The sequence below is a fragment of the Cnephaeus nilssonii genome, assembly GCF_951640355.1.
Source record: "Cnephaeus nilssonii genome assembly, chromosome: 12".
Classification (NCBI taxonomy): Eukaryota; Metazoa; Chordata; class Mammalia; order Chiroptera; family Vespertilionidae; genus Cnephaeus; species Cnephaeus nilssonii.
Genome location: NC_137083.1, coordinates 54,946,332 through 54,965,699, shown reverse-complemented (window position 1 = coordinate 54,965,699; position 19,368 = coordinate 54,946,332). Strand labels below are relative to the sequence as shown.

At 38.9% G+C, this 19,368-nt stretch overlaps 1 protein-coding gene and 1 pseudogene across 3 annotated transcripts in view; both read left to right on the top strand.

Annotated features, from left to right (window-relative positions):
- Positions 1 to 18,927, top strand: part of LOC307108414 (aldo-keto reductase family 1 member D1) — a 45,666-nt gene extending 26,739 nt beyond the window's left edge. The window contains exons 5-9 of one of the 2 annotated variants that reach the window (XM_079786397.1): positions 2,201 to 2,323; positions 11,863 to 11,972; positions 13,674 to 13,839; positions 16,487 to 16,569; positions 18,846 to 18,927. In XM_079786397.1, coding sequence (XP_079642523.1) covers positions 2,201 to 2,323; positions 11,863 to 11,972; positions 13,674 to 13,839; positions 16,487 to 16,569; positions 18,846 to 18,888 — 525 coding nt within the window. In that variant the 3' untranslated portion in view covers positions 18,889 to 18,927. The remainder of the gene's footprint in view (positions 1 to 2,200; positions 2,324 to 11,862; positions 11,973 to 13,673; positions 13,840 to 16,486; positions 16,570 to 18,845) is intronic. The other variant, XM_079786398.1, reaches the window with a different exon arrangement.
- Positions 3,376 to 3,602, top strand: LOC307108415 (small nuclear ribonucleoprotein G-like; annotated as a pseudogene). The gene has a single exon. The product of its transcript is annotated as a small nuclear ribonucleoprotein G-like (transcript).
- Positions 18,928 to 19,368: the final 441 nt, after the last annotated feature.

The window sequence follows — 19,368 nt, the reverse complement described above, 5'->3', positions numbered from 1 at the left end:
TCCTATATAATAAAAGGGTAATATGCAAATTGACCCTAATGGCGGAATGACGAGAACAACTGTTCAGCCAGTCACTATGAGGTGCACTGACCACCTCTTGGTCCCTTTCCCTGGCCAGCAGGCTCTGATTGCCCGATGGTGAACGGAGAACCAGGGGTGGGTGTCAGGGGACGAAGGTGGCGTCAGGCCAAGGACCCTGCCCTACCAGTCACCCCACACACAGAGGGCAACCCGCGGTGGAGGCGGGGCCGGCGAGCGGGCAGAACGGCCAAACTCTCGATTCTGCCAGCAGGCTCCGATCACCCAATGGTGAACAGAGAATTGGGGGTTGGGGGTGGGGCTGGCTGCAGGCAGCCTGGGAAGATAGCTCTGATCATAGGACAGGCCTAGGGACTGTACCTGCACACGAATTTCGTGCAAGGGCCCTCTAGTTACTAAATAAGAGGAACAAAAATTTAAAAGATGCTCCAAAAAGTGTACAAAGTGAAAGTGATCAAATCAAACTTGATATAGTTTTTATTACCTATAAAATTATCTAATATTAAATAAAAAGAGAAAAATATACCTATAATAATAGGAAGTTAAATTCTACATAGACTATTAACATCATAGATGTTAGGGGCGGGGTAAATCAAGAAATATGGGAGCATGTAAGTTCTTGTCTTTATTAAAGGAAAGATATAGATACAAATTTTTTTTGAAAAGAAAGTATTAAAAAGAAACAAAAGTGGGAAAAATTGAAATAAGAAATTAAGATGGTAGAAACAGTACAAATATATTTATAGTTGCAATAAGTATGGACTAAATTCACTACTAAATACAAAGATTTACAGATTAAAATTAGACACATCTAAGCATAAAGACATGTGAAAGTTAAAATTTAAAGGATGGGGAAAATCTTATCAGTCTGATACTTACCAGAAAGAGTTGTATAGTTATATTAATATCTGACAACATAGTCTTTTTGTTTTATTTTTTTAATCTTTACCCAAGAGCACATTTATTTTTATTTATTTTTAAATTGATTTCAGAGAGAAGATGGGGGGGAGAGAGAGAGAGAGAGAGAGAGAGAGAGAGAGAGAGAGAGAGAGAGAGAGAGAAAGAGAGAGAGAGAGAAAGAGAGAGAGAGAGAGAAATCAATAATGAGAGAGAATTGTCCTGCATGTCCCCTATGTGGGACTGAGCCCACAATCTGGGCATGTGGCCTGACTGGGAATCAAACCATGTTTTATGGGTCAGTGCTCAACCACTGAGCCACACAGGCTAGGCAGGCAACATAGTCTTAAGAACCAAAAGCATTATTAGGGATGGAAAGATCCCATATCATGATAAAAGATTAAATTTACCAAGAAGATATACCAATTTACTATTTTTTTTTAGAATGTTACTTTTTAATATATTTTTATTGATTTCAGAAAAGAAAGGAGAGGGAGAGGGAAAGGGAAAGAGAGAGAGAAACATCAGTGATAAGAGAGAATCATTGGTCAGCTGCCTCCTGCGGCCCCCTAATGGGGATCAAGTCCACAACCCTGGCATATGCCCTGATCAGGAATCAAACTGTGATCTCCTGGTTTATATGTCCAGGCTCAACCACTGAGCCATGTCAGCTGGGCAAGATGTATCAACTTTAAACAAATATGTACCCAATAAAATATCTGCAAAATATATAAAGCAAAAATTTGGAAAACATTTAAAAAGGAATACATGAAAACATTATAAATCCACTATCATAGTGGGAAATTTCCGACGTATTCCTTTAAATTATTGAGAAGCCAGGAAAAGCTAGACCTAATGTTATATATAATGTGTGTGTATATGTGTGTGTACACATCCATATATGTATGAGAGAGAGACAGAGACAGAGGAGAGAGATTTGCATCCCAAAATAGGAGAATATACATTTTTACACATATCAGACACTTAACGAAACTTGATTAGGTACCATAACATAAAGAAAGCCTCAACAAATTTCAAGAAATAAGATTGTTATATACATTACAGGAGGGAAGATATGTTATACAATGCTCCTCAAACTCAATCACATGATTCCTGCTTGTCTCCCCCACTTTTTTTTCTTCACAGAATGACTATTGACATACCCATGGACTTTCCTTTTTAAATAATTTATACTAACCCTATAAACATTCATTCTTACTTGTTTTGAGGCTTTCGTCTTGATTCATTGGCATTTACTCTACAGGCTTTGGAAGCTTGCAAAGATGCTGGCTTGGTGAAATCTCTTGGCGTATCCAATTTTAACCGAAGGCAGCTGGAGCTAATACTAAACAAACCAGGACTCAAATATAAGCCAGTCTCCAACCAGGTACAGTCTGACAAGAGGGTGGGATGTGGCAAGGGATTACAATAGTTACTTAACATGAAGATTCAGAAAGTTTTGTGGTCACTCTATATAAGACCTTGGGTAAGTCTTTTAACTTCTTTCAACTTATGTCTCTTTTCAAATATATTTTTATTGATCCCAGAGAGGCAGGGAGGAAGGGAGGGAGGCAGGGAGGAAGGGAGGGAGGGAGGGAGGGAGGGAGGGAGGGAGGGAGGGAGGGAGAGAGGGAGGGAGGGAAGGAGGGAGGGAAAGAGAGAAACATCAATGATGAGAGAGAATCATTGATCGGCTGCCTCCTGCAAGCCCCACACTAGGGATCAAGCCTGAAACCCGGGCATGTGCACTGACCAGGAATGGAACCGTGACCTCCTGGTTCATAGGTCGATGCTCAACCACTCTGGTCAGGCAAAAAAAAAAAAAAGTTTTGAAAGATTAAATAAAAACAAAAATAATCCCCCAAAGTTTTTGAAGAAAAATAATGAGAGGAACAAGACTTGCCAGATATTAAGACATATAGAGTATTTACAATAATGTAAGATTAGTGCAAGAACCAATAATACAGATAATTAGAAAATAACTATCGGGCCCAAGTATAATAAAAACTTGATGTAAAATAAAGTAGCACAAACAAATGGCCAAAGGATGGGTTTTTTTAGTAAATGGTGTGGGGGGAAATGCCTAGTTATGTGGAAACAACATAGTGCTTTGCCTCATATCATACTCCAAAAGGAATGTCCCTATGGTCTTGAGTTAAAGAGAAAAAGGAAGTCATTGTAAGACTACACAAGAATTTCAGTTTTCTGAAGCTATGGACAGAAATGGAAGCCATGGACAATTTATAAAGAAAATGTTAAATTTATTAGTATAAAAAAGTTAAATTTAAAAATATCAGAAGCAAAGAGCAAGAAAATATACATAATTATATTTTAAAATATAATAGAAAAAGTTTATATGCTTGTAAATTAAAAGTCTAATAAAAATGAGAGATTAAAAATGGCAGTAGAGGGAAGTATCTTTGAGCTCGCTTGGACACTATGAGCAAAGCTCACCCTCCCGGGTTAAAAGTTTATGGGCCAGAAGTTATTGAAATTAAATGGTGGCAGACATGTCCAAGGAATATTGTGGCGATTTGATCCCTTTATGAATCTTGTGATAGATGAATATGTGGAGATGGCAGCTGGTGGGCAACAGAACAGTATTGGAATGGTAGTTAATACAAGGAAATAGTATCATCATGTTAGAAGCCTTGGAACAAGTATAAAGAATGGCTGTAGTTACCAGAGAAATCAACGGCTTCCACATGTCCCCTCTCCACAGCACCTGTTTTACTACAGTATAAAAATAGAGTCCTGTTCATTTTCGCATTGAGCTTTTATTAAATAAACTTTTGTATTGATAAAAAAAAAAATGGCGGCAGAGTAAATAGAAGCTGCACTGACACTTTCCCAGGACCAACCTGGAAATACAACTAAAATACAGAACCACCACCATGAAAAATCAACTGAAGACAAGCAGGAGAGACCCCTGATAACCAAGGACTGCAAGTGGAGACCTCATAGAGACTGGTAGGAAGTGCGAAGGCGAAAAGGGCTGGCTGGGTTCCTACAGACAGTAGCTGAAGGTCTGGAGGGCTATCTCAGCTGTGGGGGAGTTCCCACTGAGAACTCTGGGGTCTAAACACCAAGCTGGGCCCCCCAGCCCAGAGAACCAGAACTGAGAAAGGTGCCCACAAAACATCTGGCTATGAAAAGCAGCAGGGCTCCTGTCTGCCTGCCAGCCAGAGATGGCTGGAAATGCAGGCAACATCTTAAAGGGCCAACACACAAAATTTCGTGTGCAGCCAATTACCTTGGGCTATGACAGAGGGAGGGCAGAGTGGGCTGGAGCTATGTAAGGAGAGTCTACGGTTGGGAGCTCTGGGTTGGAACTCAGAGATCAGCCACCCCGGTCTCCTGTGCTGAGTCATTCCCTCACACTGCAGAGGACATCTTTCTTCTATATACCTTTGCTATACAGGCAGTTTAGAGGGAAGGCAGTTATCCAAGCCTGTTGAAAGATCTCTCACCCTACCTTGTGGTCTATAGCCTGAGGCAAATTAAGACTGAGAATAACAATCAGACTGCAGGCAGAGGTGGGTCTCTAGAGGCTTTAAGTGATATATTTCTGGGCCCAACACTAGGAAAATCAGAACTTGGCTCACAACTTGGTCCTTTTCAAAGGCACCAAGCCCCAGCAGAGGGAGCCGCAAGCTATGGATTGCTGACAGCTTCAAATAGGAGACTCGGGGCCAGTAAGAAACAGCATCTGACATTGTCCCACACTAGAGATTGGGAGTCATAGCAGATATACCTAATACATAGACACAAACTCAAATAGGCAGCCCAAATGGTGAGACAAAAATACTACCCTAAAATGAAAGGACAAGAGAATACTCCAAGAAGAAGAGCTAAATGAAATGGAGATGAGAAATTTATCAGATGTAGAGTTTAGAATAATGATGGCAAGGATGCTCAACAGCATGAGAAAAGATATAGTAACTATGAAAAAAGACCCAGTAGCAAATACAGAATGGCATAGCACAAATAAAGAACACACTGGAAGGAATACACAGCAGATTAGGGAAAACTGAGGATCAAGATCATTGAATTAGAAGATGGGATAGAAAAAAATCACTCAATCAGAGAAACAAAAAGAAAAAATATTTCAAAAACAGGAGGACAGCTTAAGGGAGTTGAAGGACAACTTAGAACATAACAATATTTGCATAATAGATGAGCTGGAAGGAGAAGAAAGTGACCAAGAGATAGAGAATATGTTTGAAGAAATAATGACAGAAAACTTCCCTAACCTGGTGAAGGAAAAAGTCACACAAGTCCAGCAGCTGCAGAGAGTCCCAAGCAGGAAGAAACAGGCCCTTGCCCAGACACATCAAAATTAAAATGCCAAAAATTAAAGACAAAGAGAGAATCTTAAAGGTAGCAAGAGAAAGAAATTTGTTACCTACAAAGGAAACTCCCATAAAGCTGTCAACTGATTTGCCATCAGAAACTCTACAGGCCAGAAGGGAATGGCATGAAGTATTCAAGAAAAAGTAAAGCAAGATGACTATATCCAGCAAGGCTAGCATTGAAAAGAGATGTGAAACAAAGAGCTTCCCAGACAAAAAAAAAAAGACTAAGAGAGTTTATCACCACCAAACCAGCAATAAAAGAAATGTTAAAGGAACTGCTGTAATTAGAAGAAGACATATAAAGAAATATATAGAGAAACATAAGCATACAGAATTAAAATGGCAATAAATAAGTACCTATCACCCTAGCTGGTTTGGCTCAGTGGATAGAGCATCAGCCTGCAGACTGAAGGGTCCCAGGTTTGATTCCAGTGAAGGGCACATGCCTTGGTTTTGGGCTTGATCCCCGGGGCCGGGGGGGGGGGGGAGGTGCAGGAGGAAGCCAACCAATGATTCTCTCTCATCATTGATGTTTCTATCTGTCTCTCTCTCTCTCCCCCTTCCTCTCTGAAATCAATAAAAATATATTTTAAAATAAAATATGTATTTTTAAAATATTTTTTTAAATAATAAAAAAGTACCTGTCAACAATAACCTTAAATGTAAAAGGATTAAATGCTCCAATCAAAAGACAAAGGGTAGCTGAATGGATACAAAAACATGACCCAATTATATGCTGTCTACAAGCATATAATTGGGTCATGTTTTGGGTCATGTTCCATGACCCATCTCAGAACAAAAGAATCACAGAGGATGAGAATGAAGGGATGGAAAAAGTTTTCCCATGCAAATGGAAACGAAAATAAAGCTGGAGTAGCAATACTCATATCTGACAAAATAGACTTCAAAATGAAGGCCATCATAAGAGACAACAAAGCTCACTACATACTACTAAAGGGATCAATCCAATAAGAGGATATAACCCTGGTAAACATATATGCGCTCAATATAAGAGCACCTAAATATATTAAAAACTTCTAGAGAACTTTAAAGGAGAGATAGACAGTAATACAGGCATAGTAGGGGACTTTAATTCCCTGTTGACTTCACTGGATAGATCTTTCAGACAAATTAACAAGGAAACAGTGACTCTAAATGACACACTAGATCACATAGATATAATTAACATTTATAGAACATTTCATCTCAAAACTGCCGAATATCCATTCTTCTCAAGTGCATATGGATCATTCTCAAAGATAGACCACATGTTAGGACACAAAACAAGTCTCTACAAGTTCAAGAAGATTGAAATCATATCCAGCATCTTCTCAGATCATAATGGAATGAAATTAGTAATCAGCTATAGTAAAAACACTCAAACACATGGAGGCTAAATAGCATGTTATTAAACAAATGAATGGGTTATCAAGAAAGAAATAAAATAATTCCTGGAAACAAGTGAAAATGAACACACAACAACCCAAAATCTCTGGGACACAGCAAAAGTAGTCCTGATAGGGAAGTTCACAGCACAATCAGGTCTACCTTAAAAAAATAATAAAAATTAATAATGAACTATTTAGCACTATAACTTAAAGAATTAGAAAGAGAACAACAACAAAAAGCCCATATTAAGTAGAGAGAGGGAAATAAAGATAGAGCAGAAATAAATAACTTAGAGACTAAAAAAATAATACAAAAAACCCCCAATATAACCAAAAGCTAGTTCTTTGAAAAGATGAACAAGATGGATGATCTGTAGCCAGAATCATTAAGAAACAAAGGGAGAGGACACAAATAAATAAAAGTAAAAAACTAAAACAAAGATGTAATAACTGACGCCAAAGAAATACAAGGGATTGTAAGAGAATACTATGAACAACTATATGCCAACAACCTAGACAATGTGGATGAAATGGGCAAATTCCTAAAAAATACAATCTTGCAAAACTGAATCAGGAAGAAACAGAAAACTTGAATAGGCCAATAACAACTGATGAAATAGGCACAGTAATAAAAAAAAAAATAAAAACTCCCAGCAAATTAAAGCCCAGGTCCAGATGGCTTCACAGGGGAGTTTTACCAATCATTCAAAGAACTAACAACTATACTCATCAAAATATTCAAAAAAATCCAAGAGGAAGGACTACTTCTAAGTTCTTTCTATGAGGCCAGCATTATTCTAATTCAAAAACCAGATAAAGATTCGACTAAGAGAATTACAAGTCAATATCACTGATGAACATAGATGCCAAAATCCTCAACAAAATATTAGCAAGTTGAATCCAGAAATACCTTAAAAAGATCATACACCATGACCAAGGGGGATTTATTCCAAGATGCAAGGCTGGTATAATATTCGCAAATTGATAAATGTATTATATCACATAAACAAATTGAACAACAAAAAATCACATGATCATATCAACAGACATAGAAAAAGCATTCAACAAAACCCCAACACCCATTTTTGAAAAAAACTCTCAGCAAAGTGGGAATAGAGGGAGTATTTCTCAACATGATAAAGGCCATATATTACAAACCTACAGAGAAAATCATACTCAATGGGCATAAATGAAAACCAATTGCCCTAAGAACATGAATAATGTACACTTTTCACTCTTATTAAACATAGTACTGGAAGTCCTAACCATAGCGATAAGACAAGAAGAAGAAATAAAAGGCATCCAAACAGGATTCTCATTATTTGCAGATGACATGCTATTGTACATAGAAAACCCTAAAGACTCCACTGAAAACTACTAACTACTAGATTTAATATATGAATTTGGCAATGTAGCTGGATACAAAATTAATACCCAGAAATCGATGGCATTTTTATACACCAATAATGAATTCTCAGAAAGAGAAACTAAACAAACAATTTCATTTACTTTGCAACAAAAAAGTTAAGATACTTCAGAATAAACTTAACCAAGGAGGTAAAAGACTTGTACTCAGAAAACTAAAGGACATTGAAAAAAGAGATAGAGGAAGATATAAACAAGTGGAAGAATATACCATGTACATGGGTTGGTAGAATTAACATAATTAAAACCTTAACTACAGATTCAATGCAATCCCTATTAAAATACAATAGCATATGTCACAGATCTGAAGCAAATACTCCAAATTTATATGGAACCAAAAAGACCCCGAATAGCTGCAAAAGAAAAAAAAAACAAAGTTGGAGGGATCACAATACCAGATATCAAGCTATCCTACAAAGTCACTGAAATCAAAACAGCCAGGTACTGGCACAAGAACAGGCATATAGATCAACAAAACAGAACAGAGACCCTAGAAATCTACCCAAGACATTACACTCAATTAATATTTGACAAAGTATGCAGGAATATACAATGGAGTCAAGACAGTCTCTTCAATAAATGGTGTTGAGAAAATTGGACAGATACATGCAAAAAAAATGAAACTAGACCACCACCATACATAAGAATAAACTCAAAATGGATAAAAGACTTAAATGTAAGTGATGAAACCATAAAAATCCTAGAAGAAACCATAGGCAGCAAAACTAGACATATCTTGTAGCAATATATTTTTGGATACATCTCCTAGGGCAAAGGAAACTAAGGAGAAAATAAACAAATAGGACTACATCAAAATAAAAAGCTTCTGCACAGCAAAAGAAACCATCAACAAAATGAAAAGGGAACCCACAGTATCAAAGAACATATTTTGCAATGATACATTTCATAAAGGGTTAATATCCAAATATTTAGGGACTCATACTACTTAACAAAAGGAAGACAAACAATCCAATTTTTTAAAAATGGGCAAAGTACCTACATAGACACTTCTGCAAAGTGGTCTTACAAATGGCCAAGAGACGTATAAAAAAATGCTCAAAGTCACTGGTCATCAGAGATGCAAATTAAAATGACAATGAGGTACCACCTCACACCTATCGGAATGGCTACCATCAACAAATCAACAAATGACAGGTGCTGGCAAAGATGTGGAGAAAAGGGAATCCTAGTACACTGCTGGTGGGAACGCAGATTGATAAAGCCATTATGGAAAACAGTATGGAGTTTCCTAAAAAAAATGTGGAACTTCCATTTGACCCAGTGATCCCACTCTAGGAATATATCCTAAGAAACCCGAAACACCAATGAGAAAGGATGTATAAGCCCCTATGTTCAAAACAGCACAATTTACAATAGCTAAGATCTGGAACTAGCCCAAGTGCACATCAGTAGATGAGCAGATAAAATATCTTGGTACTTTTATACATGGAATACTATACAGCAATAAAAAAGTAGCATCTCTTACCCTTTGAGATAGCATGGAGGGACCTAGAGAGTATTATGCTAAGCAAAATAAGCCAGTCAAAGAAAGACAAGTATTACATGATCTCACTCATATGTGGAATCTAATGAACAATATAAACTGTTTAACAAAATGGCTACACAGATAGAAGCATGAAATGGACTGTTTAATCTCAGAGGTAAGGCAGGGGAGGGTGGGTGGGTGGAAAGAGATCAACCAAGGAACTTGTATGCATATATGCATAACCCATGGACACAGACAATAGGATGGTGAAGGCCTGGGGTGAGTAGCAGGGGCAGACTAGAGGGAACCAATGGGGGAAAAAGGGGAACATATGTAATACTTTGAACAACAATGATACAATTTTTAAAAATCAATGAAAAAAATTAGTGAGAAAAAATACTAAGGCTCAACAGGAAAATGGGCAAAAGTAATGAATAGAAATTTGCATAACACAAATTGCAAGATTGGTAAACACATGAAAATGTGTAATTGTACTAGTAATTACAGAAATTGAAATTTAAGTGTGATGACATGCTCTCCCTCCTGGGATCATGCCAGCGCATTTCCCTTCCCCCTCTTCTTCCCTCTCAGGTGTGCATCTCCTAAACTCTAAGGCACCCCATGAGACTTGCAATGGCCAGCGGCAGCTCAACCTGGGCTAACCCCCTGAAACTAATATACTCCCTCTCTTCCCACTTTGCTGAGAGTTTTTTCCAAAGCCCCCTTTTCTCTGGTTTGGCTCATTGAGAAATCAGTGTTTTTAGTAACTTAAAAAGTCTGGCATGAGTCCATGACAGAAAGAATAAATTATTACCTACGTCATGACTATAGCCCACAGCTAAAATAGAAGTGTTGCTATTTTACAAGTACCAACTCCAAACTGACACCTAAGCTAACATAATACAATATGCTCTCAGGTACATAGAGGAGCAACCTTTGACTTCCTAGCTGACCTCAACCCATCCCCTTATTCCTCCTTTTTCCCTCACCAGCACATCTCCTTCTTACACCCCCAAGAATAATATTTTGTCATTTAAATGTTGAAATGACAATAAGTTTCTCACAAATATACAGAGAAAGATGGTAACGTTTTATCTCAGAATGAAAAAGAGAGTAAAAATTTGACAATGTGTCTCCTCATGCTACTGAGTAAATACCCTAATCTGCTGGCACAAGAATGTTGATCAGCTTCACAAATATATCTGACGAGGGAGGCAAGACATGTTGGAAGATCACAGTCTGAGCCTATTCATGGGTTGCAGGTTGTCTGAAAGCAGAGCATAGCAATACTGCAAAGATGGCTTACCAGTACTGCAGCCCTTCTGAAGCGCCATCTTCAACAGTTTGCAGCATCCACAGTGATGCTCCCAGAGATTCTGCCTCTGTCCTCTCTGTACACTTGTTGTTTTCAATGCTGAATGTAAAAAAATAAGTAGAACTTTCATCCAAGAAAATAAAATTCATCTTTAAATTTAGTTTTATACATGTTCTTCCTCTTGTGAAAATATTCTTAGATGTTTGATAGCTAGTAACATGTTGCTTCTACTTACTAAGACTATAATCTGAACACTGAAACTGTTAGTTATGGAAATTGTATTTGCTAGGATGTTTATTATAAACTAGAGGCCTGGTGCACGAAATTCATGTACTCGGGGGTGGAGGTTCCTCAGTCCAGCCTGCGAGAGGCCCTCAGGGGATGTCTGACTGATGGCATAGGCCCTCTTCCAGGGAGCGGGCCTAAGCCGGCAGTAAGACATCCTTAGAGTTGCCGCAGAGACGGGAGAGGCTCCCGCCACTGCCACTATGCTTGCTAGCCGTGAGCCTGGCTTCTGGCTGAGTGGCACTCCATCTGTGGGAGCACACTGACCACCAGGGGGCAGCTCCTGCATTGAGTGTCTTACCCCTGGTGGTCAGTGCACCTCAGAGTGACCGATCATTCTGCTGTTTGGTCATTTGCATATTAGCCTTTTATTATATAGGAAAACTGAGTCTGTTCACTTCAAGTTTGAAACTATGATAGGGACACAAAATTGAATTTGTTTCTCAATTATTTTAGGATTAACCCACAGATGGTGCCCTCACTAACTTTTTTGTAATTAACCTCACTAGTATTTAAACAGTGTTAAGTTTCTTTGTTAGTAAAAATATTTAGGATTCATCTCATTATCCATAATACTTTTAAATGAATTTCATTTCAGGATTTTTTAAAAACTACATAAAATTGCATTCAAGGTCTTAATTTTGTGCTCTGCTCTCCAATGCAACCACATAGGTGGAGTGCCATCCATATTTCACCCAGAGGAAACTCCTGGAATTTTGCCAACAACATGACATTGTCATTGTTGCATATAGCCCTTTGGGGACCGCTAGGAATCCATTGTGGTAAGTATGCTGGAAGTGTTTCCTTTGATGTAGAGTATAAAGCGAATGTGAATTATTTGATTGAAATGACTCTATTGCACTGTGTAATCTTTAAAAAAGTTACTTAAACTCTTCAGGTCATTCTCCATATATCCAAATTGAGCTAACAAAACCTTCCTCACTTAGATGTTATAAGAATTGATTATACTATACCTAATTCATGCACTGGAGGGGGGTCCCCTCAGCCCAGCCTGCCCCCTCTCACAGTCCAGGAGCCCTCAGGGGCAGGAGGTGACCCAGTGATCAGGGCAAGGCAACGCCCCCATCACACCTCTGCTGCTGCCATTGCCAGCAGTGCAAACCTCAGCTGGCCCTGGTTACCTGAGCCTCAGGCTAGCCCTGGTAGGCTGGGTAGCCACCATCCAAGGCTTGCCTGTGCCTTGGGCCAGCCCTGGGCGGCTGGGCAGCTGCCATCTGAGGCTTGCACCTCAGCCAGCCCTGCTTGCCTGAGCCTCAGTCAGTGTGGGGAGCAGGAGGATCCGAGGCCCCCAGCGGGGCTGAGGGACTTCGACGGTAGGCATCCGGAGCAGCCGGCCCCAGCTGAGGAATGGAGGATACTCTCAATGACATGAGTTACAACTTCCAATTTGTTGGACACCACAGTCAGGCTTCAGCTTTGGGGGAGGGAGGAAGAGAGGGATGGGCAGCTCATTGGAGGAGCCTGGGCAAGTTGTCAGTCAGTGGGGGGTGCAGGAGGACCCAAGGCCCCTGACGGGACTGAGGGGACTCCGGTGGCAGGTGCGCGGAGCAGCTGGCCTCACCCCCACTGTGGGCACTGCCATCTTGTGAGGGCATGACAGTCAATTTGCATATTACCTCTTTATTATATAGGACTAGAGGCTCAGTGCATGAAATTTGTGCACTGGAAGGGTGTCCCTCAGCCCGGCCTGCACCCTTGGGGGATGTCCAACTGACAGCTTAGTGCTGCCACAGAGGCAGGAGAGGCTCCTGCCACCACCACTGCACTAGCCAGCCATGAGCCCAGCTTCTGGCTAAGCAGTACTCCCCCAGTGGGAGCTCACTGACCACCAGGGGGCAGCTCCTGCACTGAGCGTCTGCCCCCTGATGGTCAGTGTGTGTCATAGAGACTGGTCGTTCTGCCGTTTGGTTGATTTGCATATTAGCCTTTTATTATATAGGATGTATGAAATTACCTAACAGTGCCTAAAACACAGAGATGCTCCATAAATGTTAGTTTAGGTATTATTTGATAGAATCTCTATGGCCATATTCCGAAATTTTAGAATTTTTTGATTTCTATATTCAATGGCGACACTTTTACTGTGATGTGTTCCACAGACCAAAGTGGAAATTTTTCTACTCTAATATGATTCCAAGAGTTGTACCTCTATTTCTTCCACTTCAGGCTTCCTGCCTTCTCACATACGCCTTCTTTCAGCCCAGCCCTCTCTATAAGACACATCAAAACGTATTTACTTTCTCAAAAAGGCAGCAATATAAATTTGCCTCTCTTGATCTTCCCACACTAAGAACAACTCTTCATTGAGGACTCAGCAATCACAGAAATTGCTTACAGATGACTGAAATGTCCTGGTAGGTTACCAGGTGAATGGGAAGACAGAGGATGAGGAGGAGTGATTAACCACTGCTTCTCATCTATCTATTCTAGCTAAATATCACGCATGTTTTTATTTTTTTAAGGGTGAATGTATCTTTCCCACCTTTGTTAAATGATGAACTTCTAAACTCATTGGGGGAAAAGTACAATAAGACTGCAGCTCAGGTTGCTTTACGTTTCAACATCCAGCGAGGGATAGTTGTCATTCCTAAAAGCTTTAACCCTAAGAGGATCAAAGAAAACTTTCAGGTAAGAGAACTGCTTCTGAAAAATGTAAAATGTAGAGTATTTTTTATTTAAAGAATTTTCTGTTTAGATTAGTAAGAAACTTGTAATACCTTCATATTTTATTTTATATCAGCTCTCTGACCCACCCTGCCCATGTCTGCATTTTATTTTAGCTGAATTTGAGACAATTGCTAGCACTTTGGGGATTGCTTTGCTGATTTTATTATACACGTACTTCAGAGATACAGTATTGTGGGTACTATTCTAGACTACCACAATAAAGCATGAATTGCAATAAAGTTACACAAATGTTTTGCTTTCCCAGTACATATAAAAGTTTTGTTTACACTACACTGCAGTCTATTAAGTGTACAATAGCATTATATCTAAAAAGTGTACATACTTTAAAAATACTTTATTGCTAAAAAGTGCTAACGATCATTGGCACTTTCAGCGAGTCGCCATCTTTTTGCTGGTGGAGGATCTTGCCTCAATGTTGATGGGCTGCTGGTGGTTGCTGAAGGTTGGGGTGGCTGTGGCAATTTCTTAAAATAAGAAAACAATGATATTTGCTTGTTTAACAATGGTTAACTCTTCCTTTCATAAACAATTTCTCTGTCACAAGTGATGCTGTTTGATAACCTTTTACCTTAGACCTTCTTTCAAATTGGAGTTAATCCTCTAAGGCCCTGCTTTATCAACTAACTTTATGTAATAGTCTAAATCCTTTGTTGTCATTTCAACAATATTGACAGCATATTCGCCAGCAGTAGGTTTCATATCAAGATACCACTTTCTTTGCTCATCCATAAAAAGCAACTCCTCGTTCATTCAATTTTTTCATAAGCAATTCAGGCTCCACTTCCGATTCTAGTTCTCTTGCTATTTCCACCACATTTGTGATTACTTCCTCCACTGAAGTCTTGAACCCCTCAAAGTTATCAATAAGGGTTGGAATCAATTTCTTCCAAACTCCTGTAATGTTGATATTTCACCCTCTTCTCATGAATCAAGAATGTTCTTAATGGCATCTAGAATGTGAATCCTTTCCAGAAGGTTTTCTATTTACTTTGCCCAGATCCATCAGAAGAATCCCTACTGATGCCAGCTATTGCCTTATAAGATATATTTATTTTTTAAAATATATTTGTATTGGTTTCAGAGAAGAAAGGAGAGTGAAAGAGAGATAGAAACATCAATGATGAGAGGGAATAATTGATAGGCTGTCTCCTGCATGCCCCACACTGGGGCTCAAGCCAGCAACCTTGGCATGTGCCCTGACCGAAATTGAACCTGGGACCCTTTAGTCTGCAAGCCGACACTCTATCTACTGAACCAAACCAGCTAGGGCTTAAATATATTTCTCAAATAATAAGATTTGAAAGTCAAAATTACTCCTGGACCCATAAGCTGCAGAATGGATGTTGTGTTAGCAGGCCTGAAAACATTAATATCACTGTACATCTCCATCAGAGTTCTTGAGTGACTGGGTAACACTGTCATATTTTGAAATAAATTTATTGTTTTTCTGAACAGATGTCAACAGTGGGCTCAAAACATTTAGCAAATCATGTTGTAAACAAATATGCTGTCATCCCAGCTTTGTTGTTTATTTAGCATAATTCTTAAAATTCTAATTTTTCAGAATGGCAAATTGAGCATTTGCTTCAACTTAAAGTCACCAACTGCATTAACCCCTAAGAAGAGAGTCTTCCCTATTCTCATGCTGGAGTTGAGGTTCATGTGACAAACAGCCTTACTAGGTGGTGGAAGGGAAGTTCATAAAAGGAAAAAAAGGGATTCTGTTATTAGCAAAGAGAGGAAAGAATGCTAGACAGTTATATCAATTACTGACAGTATTTTAACTTACCAAAAATACCTCATAGTAAAAAAGTCTTTGACACTGTTTTCAGCCATCTAAGGAGAAAAAGAGAGTCACTGAATGACTAATGTGTAGACTCATCAAAAAATTTTTTTAAAACAACAAATTTTGAAGTACCTAAAACAAATGTGTGCATGTATTCAAAATTCTACTGTTCAGGCTGGCCAGTATGGCTCAGTGGTTGAGCGTTGACCTATGAACCAGGAGGTCATGGCTCAATTCCTGGTCGGGGCTCATGCCTGGGGTTTTGGGCATGATCCCAAGTAGGGGGCATGCAGGAGGCAGCCGATCAATGATTCTCTCTCATAATTGATGTTTCTATCTCTGTCATCATTCCTCTCTGAAATCAATAAAAATATATATTTTTTAATGATGAGAGAAATGATTGAGAGGACAAAACAAAGCAAATTAAAAGTTTTTTAAAAGTACAAAAGCAAATTTGGAGACAAGGGATTATTTTTTAAGTGTACACAAGCTCCAGTCCAGAATCAAAAGTTCAGCATCTTATCCAGAAATAATAAGAATTCTTCAATCTTGGAATTTCAGATGTCCTAAACATGTTTTCACAGCATTTGGAATTTCTTGCAAGATGTCCAAAGCGCAGAAAAGAATTCCTGCTCCACATCCATTAGGTGGACCCCAAGTGCTAATTCAACTCCTCTTAGACATTTGCAGAGATGTTCATAAATCTTTGAAGGATTCCAACTGCTGTCCCCACTCCCTGATCCCAAGTTTGACCCATTTTCTATCATTATAAATGTCTATCTTTTATTTCTGTTATTTCAGATCTTTGACTTTTCTCTTACTGAAGAAGAAATGAAGAGCATCGAAGCCTTGAATAAAGATGTCCGCTTAGTGGATCTGCTCTTGTGAGTTCTTGGGGATCCTTAATCGGGTACCACCCAGTGTGGTGTTAGATTGTCAAGTGTCACCAAGAGGGCTCTTATGAACCTGGACCTATATTCACAGAAAGCACAAGGCTAAAGGCCACTGGGCAGCATATTCTGAATATTAAATTGGTCTGGGTAAATTACTAGTACATTCATTCTAGGAACTCCCTGCAAATCTACATGTTTATTTAAAAGAAGATTTCTGGCATTTATATCACATCCCATGACAAGTTAAGGCATAGCAGGCTAAAGACCTTAAGAAGAATTTAGTAATAGTGTACAAATAATACGATTCAAATTAATCCAATTGCACCACAATTATTCACATATCATTTGTATTTCTTTACAAAAATCAAAGTAATGCAGGAATTAGAGCAAAGTTATCAACAAAAGACAATTCCTGGGTCAGAGACATGGGAGTGTAGTAGAAAGAGCATCAAGTTGAGAGCCAAGAAACTAGTTTTATTTTATTTTATTTATTGTTGACACTATTAGAGATACCCCTATACCCCTTTTACCCACCCAGCCCCAGACCGCCCCCCCTCCCTCTGGCCATCACCACACTGTTTTCTGTATCCATGGGTTATGTATATATATTCTTTGACTAATCCCTTCACCTCAAGAAATTAGTTTTAGATGAATGCTCACCTATAAAATTTGAAGCTTCTAGCTCCACCATTCTAGCTCCATCCATCCACAAATAAAATTCCTTCACTCCTTCAAATGTTGCCAAATTCAGCTAATTCATGAGGTAGCTCTTTATTCTCCAGATATTATGGGTCCTTGAAAATAAAAAGAGAATACACACGCATGTTGTATCATTCTTTATTAGTATTTCCAGTTCTTCAGATCACCTGGATAGTCATCTTCTTTTTTCAATCCTCTCTTTAAGTGAGCATTGATAAATGCTCATTAAAATAGTTCCTAAAGTTTGGACACTTTGGGCCCCACTTTATTTCAAGAGTCAGAAACTGTTGTGACTGTGTTAATGTCAAAAGTCTGAATCCATTTCTGAAGGAATAAAACAGCTTGCTAATGTGAATTTTCCAGGGGAAAAATTATCGACATCAAAAAGTACCATCTAATCTTAAGAATGAAAGAGTAAACACAAACTTGGAAATAAAAAACATATAAATATGAAGATAAATGATTTCTATTGAATAAATATCATTAAATTAAGAGATAGTAGGATGTAGTCAGTCTACCAATGTACTGATGTTTTTTTCAGACAGTTAGTTGGTAATACTTTGTTTGACATTTGACATACTTAATACCGAGTTCTAGAAACACTGAAAAAGTAACTCATCATACCAGGAATAGAAAAATTATCGAGAAACAAAAATTAGGCCTCATGAGTAAAAAAAAAAATGTGCCTGTTATTTAGGCACTTTGGGCTATGATTCCTTTTTGGTTTTTTATCCAGTTAATCCTTGACTAGATTTCACAGCCTTTTTCTCTTTTAATTTATATTTTATTTTAATTTTTTAATTAAATCTTTATTGTGAAAAGTATTATATATGTCCCCTTTCTCCGCCATTAACTCCTTCCAGCCTGCCCTCAGGCCCCATCCCAGCCCATCACTACTCTACTGTCTGTGCACATGTACTAGTATATTTTAATTGAAAGCTCTAAGAACTAAGTCTTAGATGTGCTCTATGACAGGTGCCACACACACACACACACACACACACACACACACACTCCAATCCTTTTAAAGACTGTTTCGCCATTGCTATTTAAGAGATAGGTTCATCATCATCACTGTCATCATTATAGCAGAAACTTCCTTTGCTGGTCATCACCTTCTAGATCTCAAACTATCAACTCTCAGGAGGCCTAATGAGAAGGGCAAGGAAGCACTGTGCGGAGAAGGGGGTGACCTTGATTGGTGACAGAGCTGTGAAGAGAAGTGCCTATGGTTCATTGACACAGGAGGCAGCCTCTATCAGGACAGCAGAAGGGAGGGAGGAGTTGGAAAGAGGCAGGCTTCACTCACCTCCTGTGTTTTTGTTCTGAGCAAAATGCTGGTGTAGAGGCAGCCAGCCCCCGCCATGCCCAAACACACACACTGAAACGCAGGTGCTCTCCAGGGCTTTAGTAAAAGTGCTGGCTTAATGAAAACTGGGAGGAGGTGGGTAAGAAACCTAAGGAATGATTAAGAGAGAGAGGGAGTGGTCGGTGAAATTGTCAGAAGATGCCAGTAACACATACAGCTGTGCGACTTTGGAATGAAAGGTTTTCCCTTGTTTTGGCAGGTGGTCTGATCATCCCGAATACCCATTCCATGATGAATACTGACTTCAGAGAGCTCCTGCACTTATTTTTCCCTGTGTGTGTACCATGACCTTTGGCTGGTTGCTTCCCCCACATGTGGAAGGGAAAAGGGTTTTACTATCCTCAGATGAAGTGGTGATGGGCTTCACTTCTGTATAAGTGACTTTGACTTAGCTATGTTGAAGAAAAAAAATGTTTACATCTATTGAAATAATAGTTTGGAATTAAATAATTAAATTGTCAGCAAAGCCATAATGATTTGGTGGTTGTGTGTTTCCATCATTTTTTATTCATTTTACCCAGCTTTAGGGATGGATAACTGCTAGTTTCCTCTTGCACACTTTAAAGAGCCTGAGCTTCAACATAACTGTTGATCCACACTTACTGCCTATCACTCCTGCTCCCATGTTTCATACAACTAGCATTATGCAAAATGGCTTGAGACTATCAACATACACAAATAAAACCCTGTATTATAAGATGGTCCAAAGATAATTATTTTAA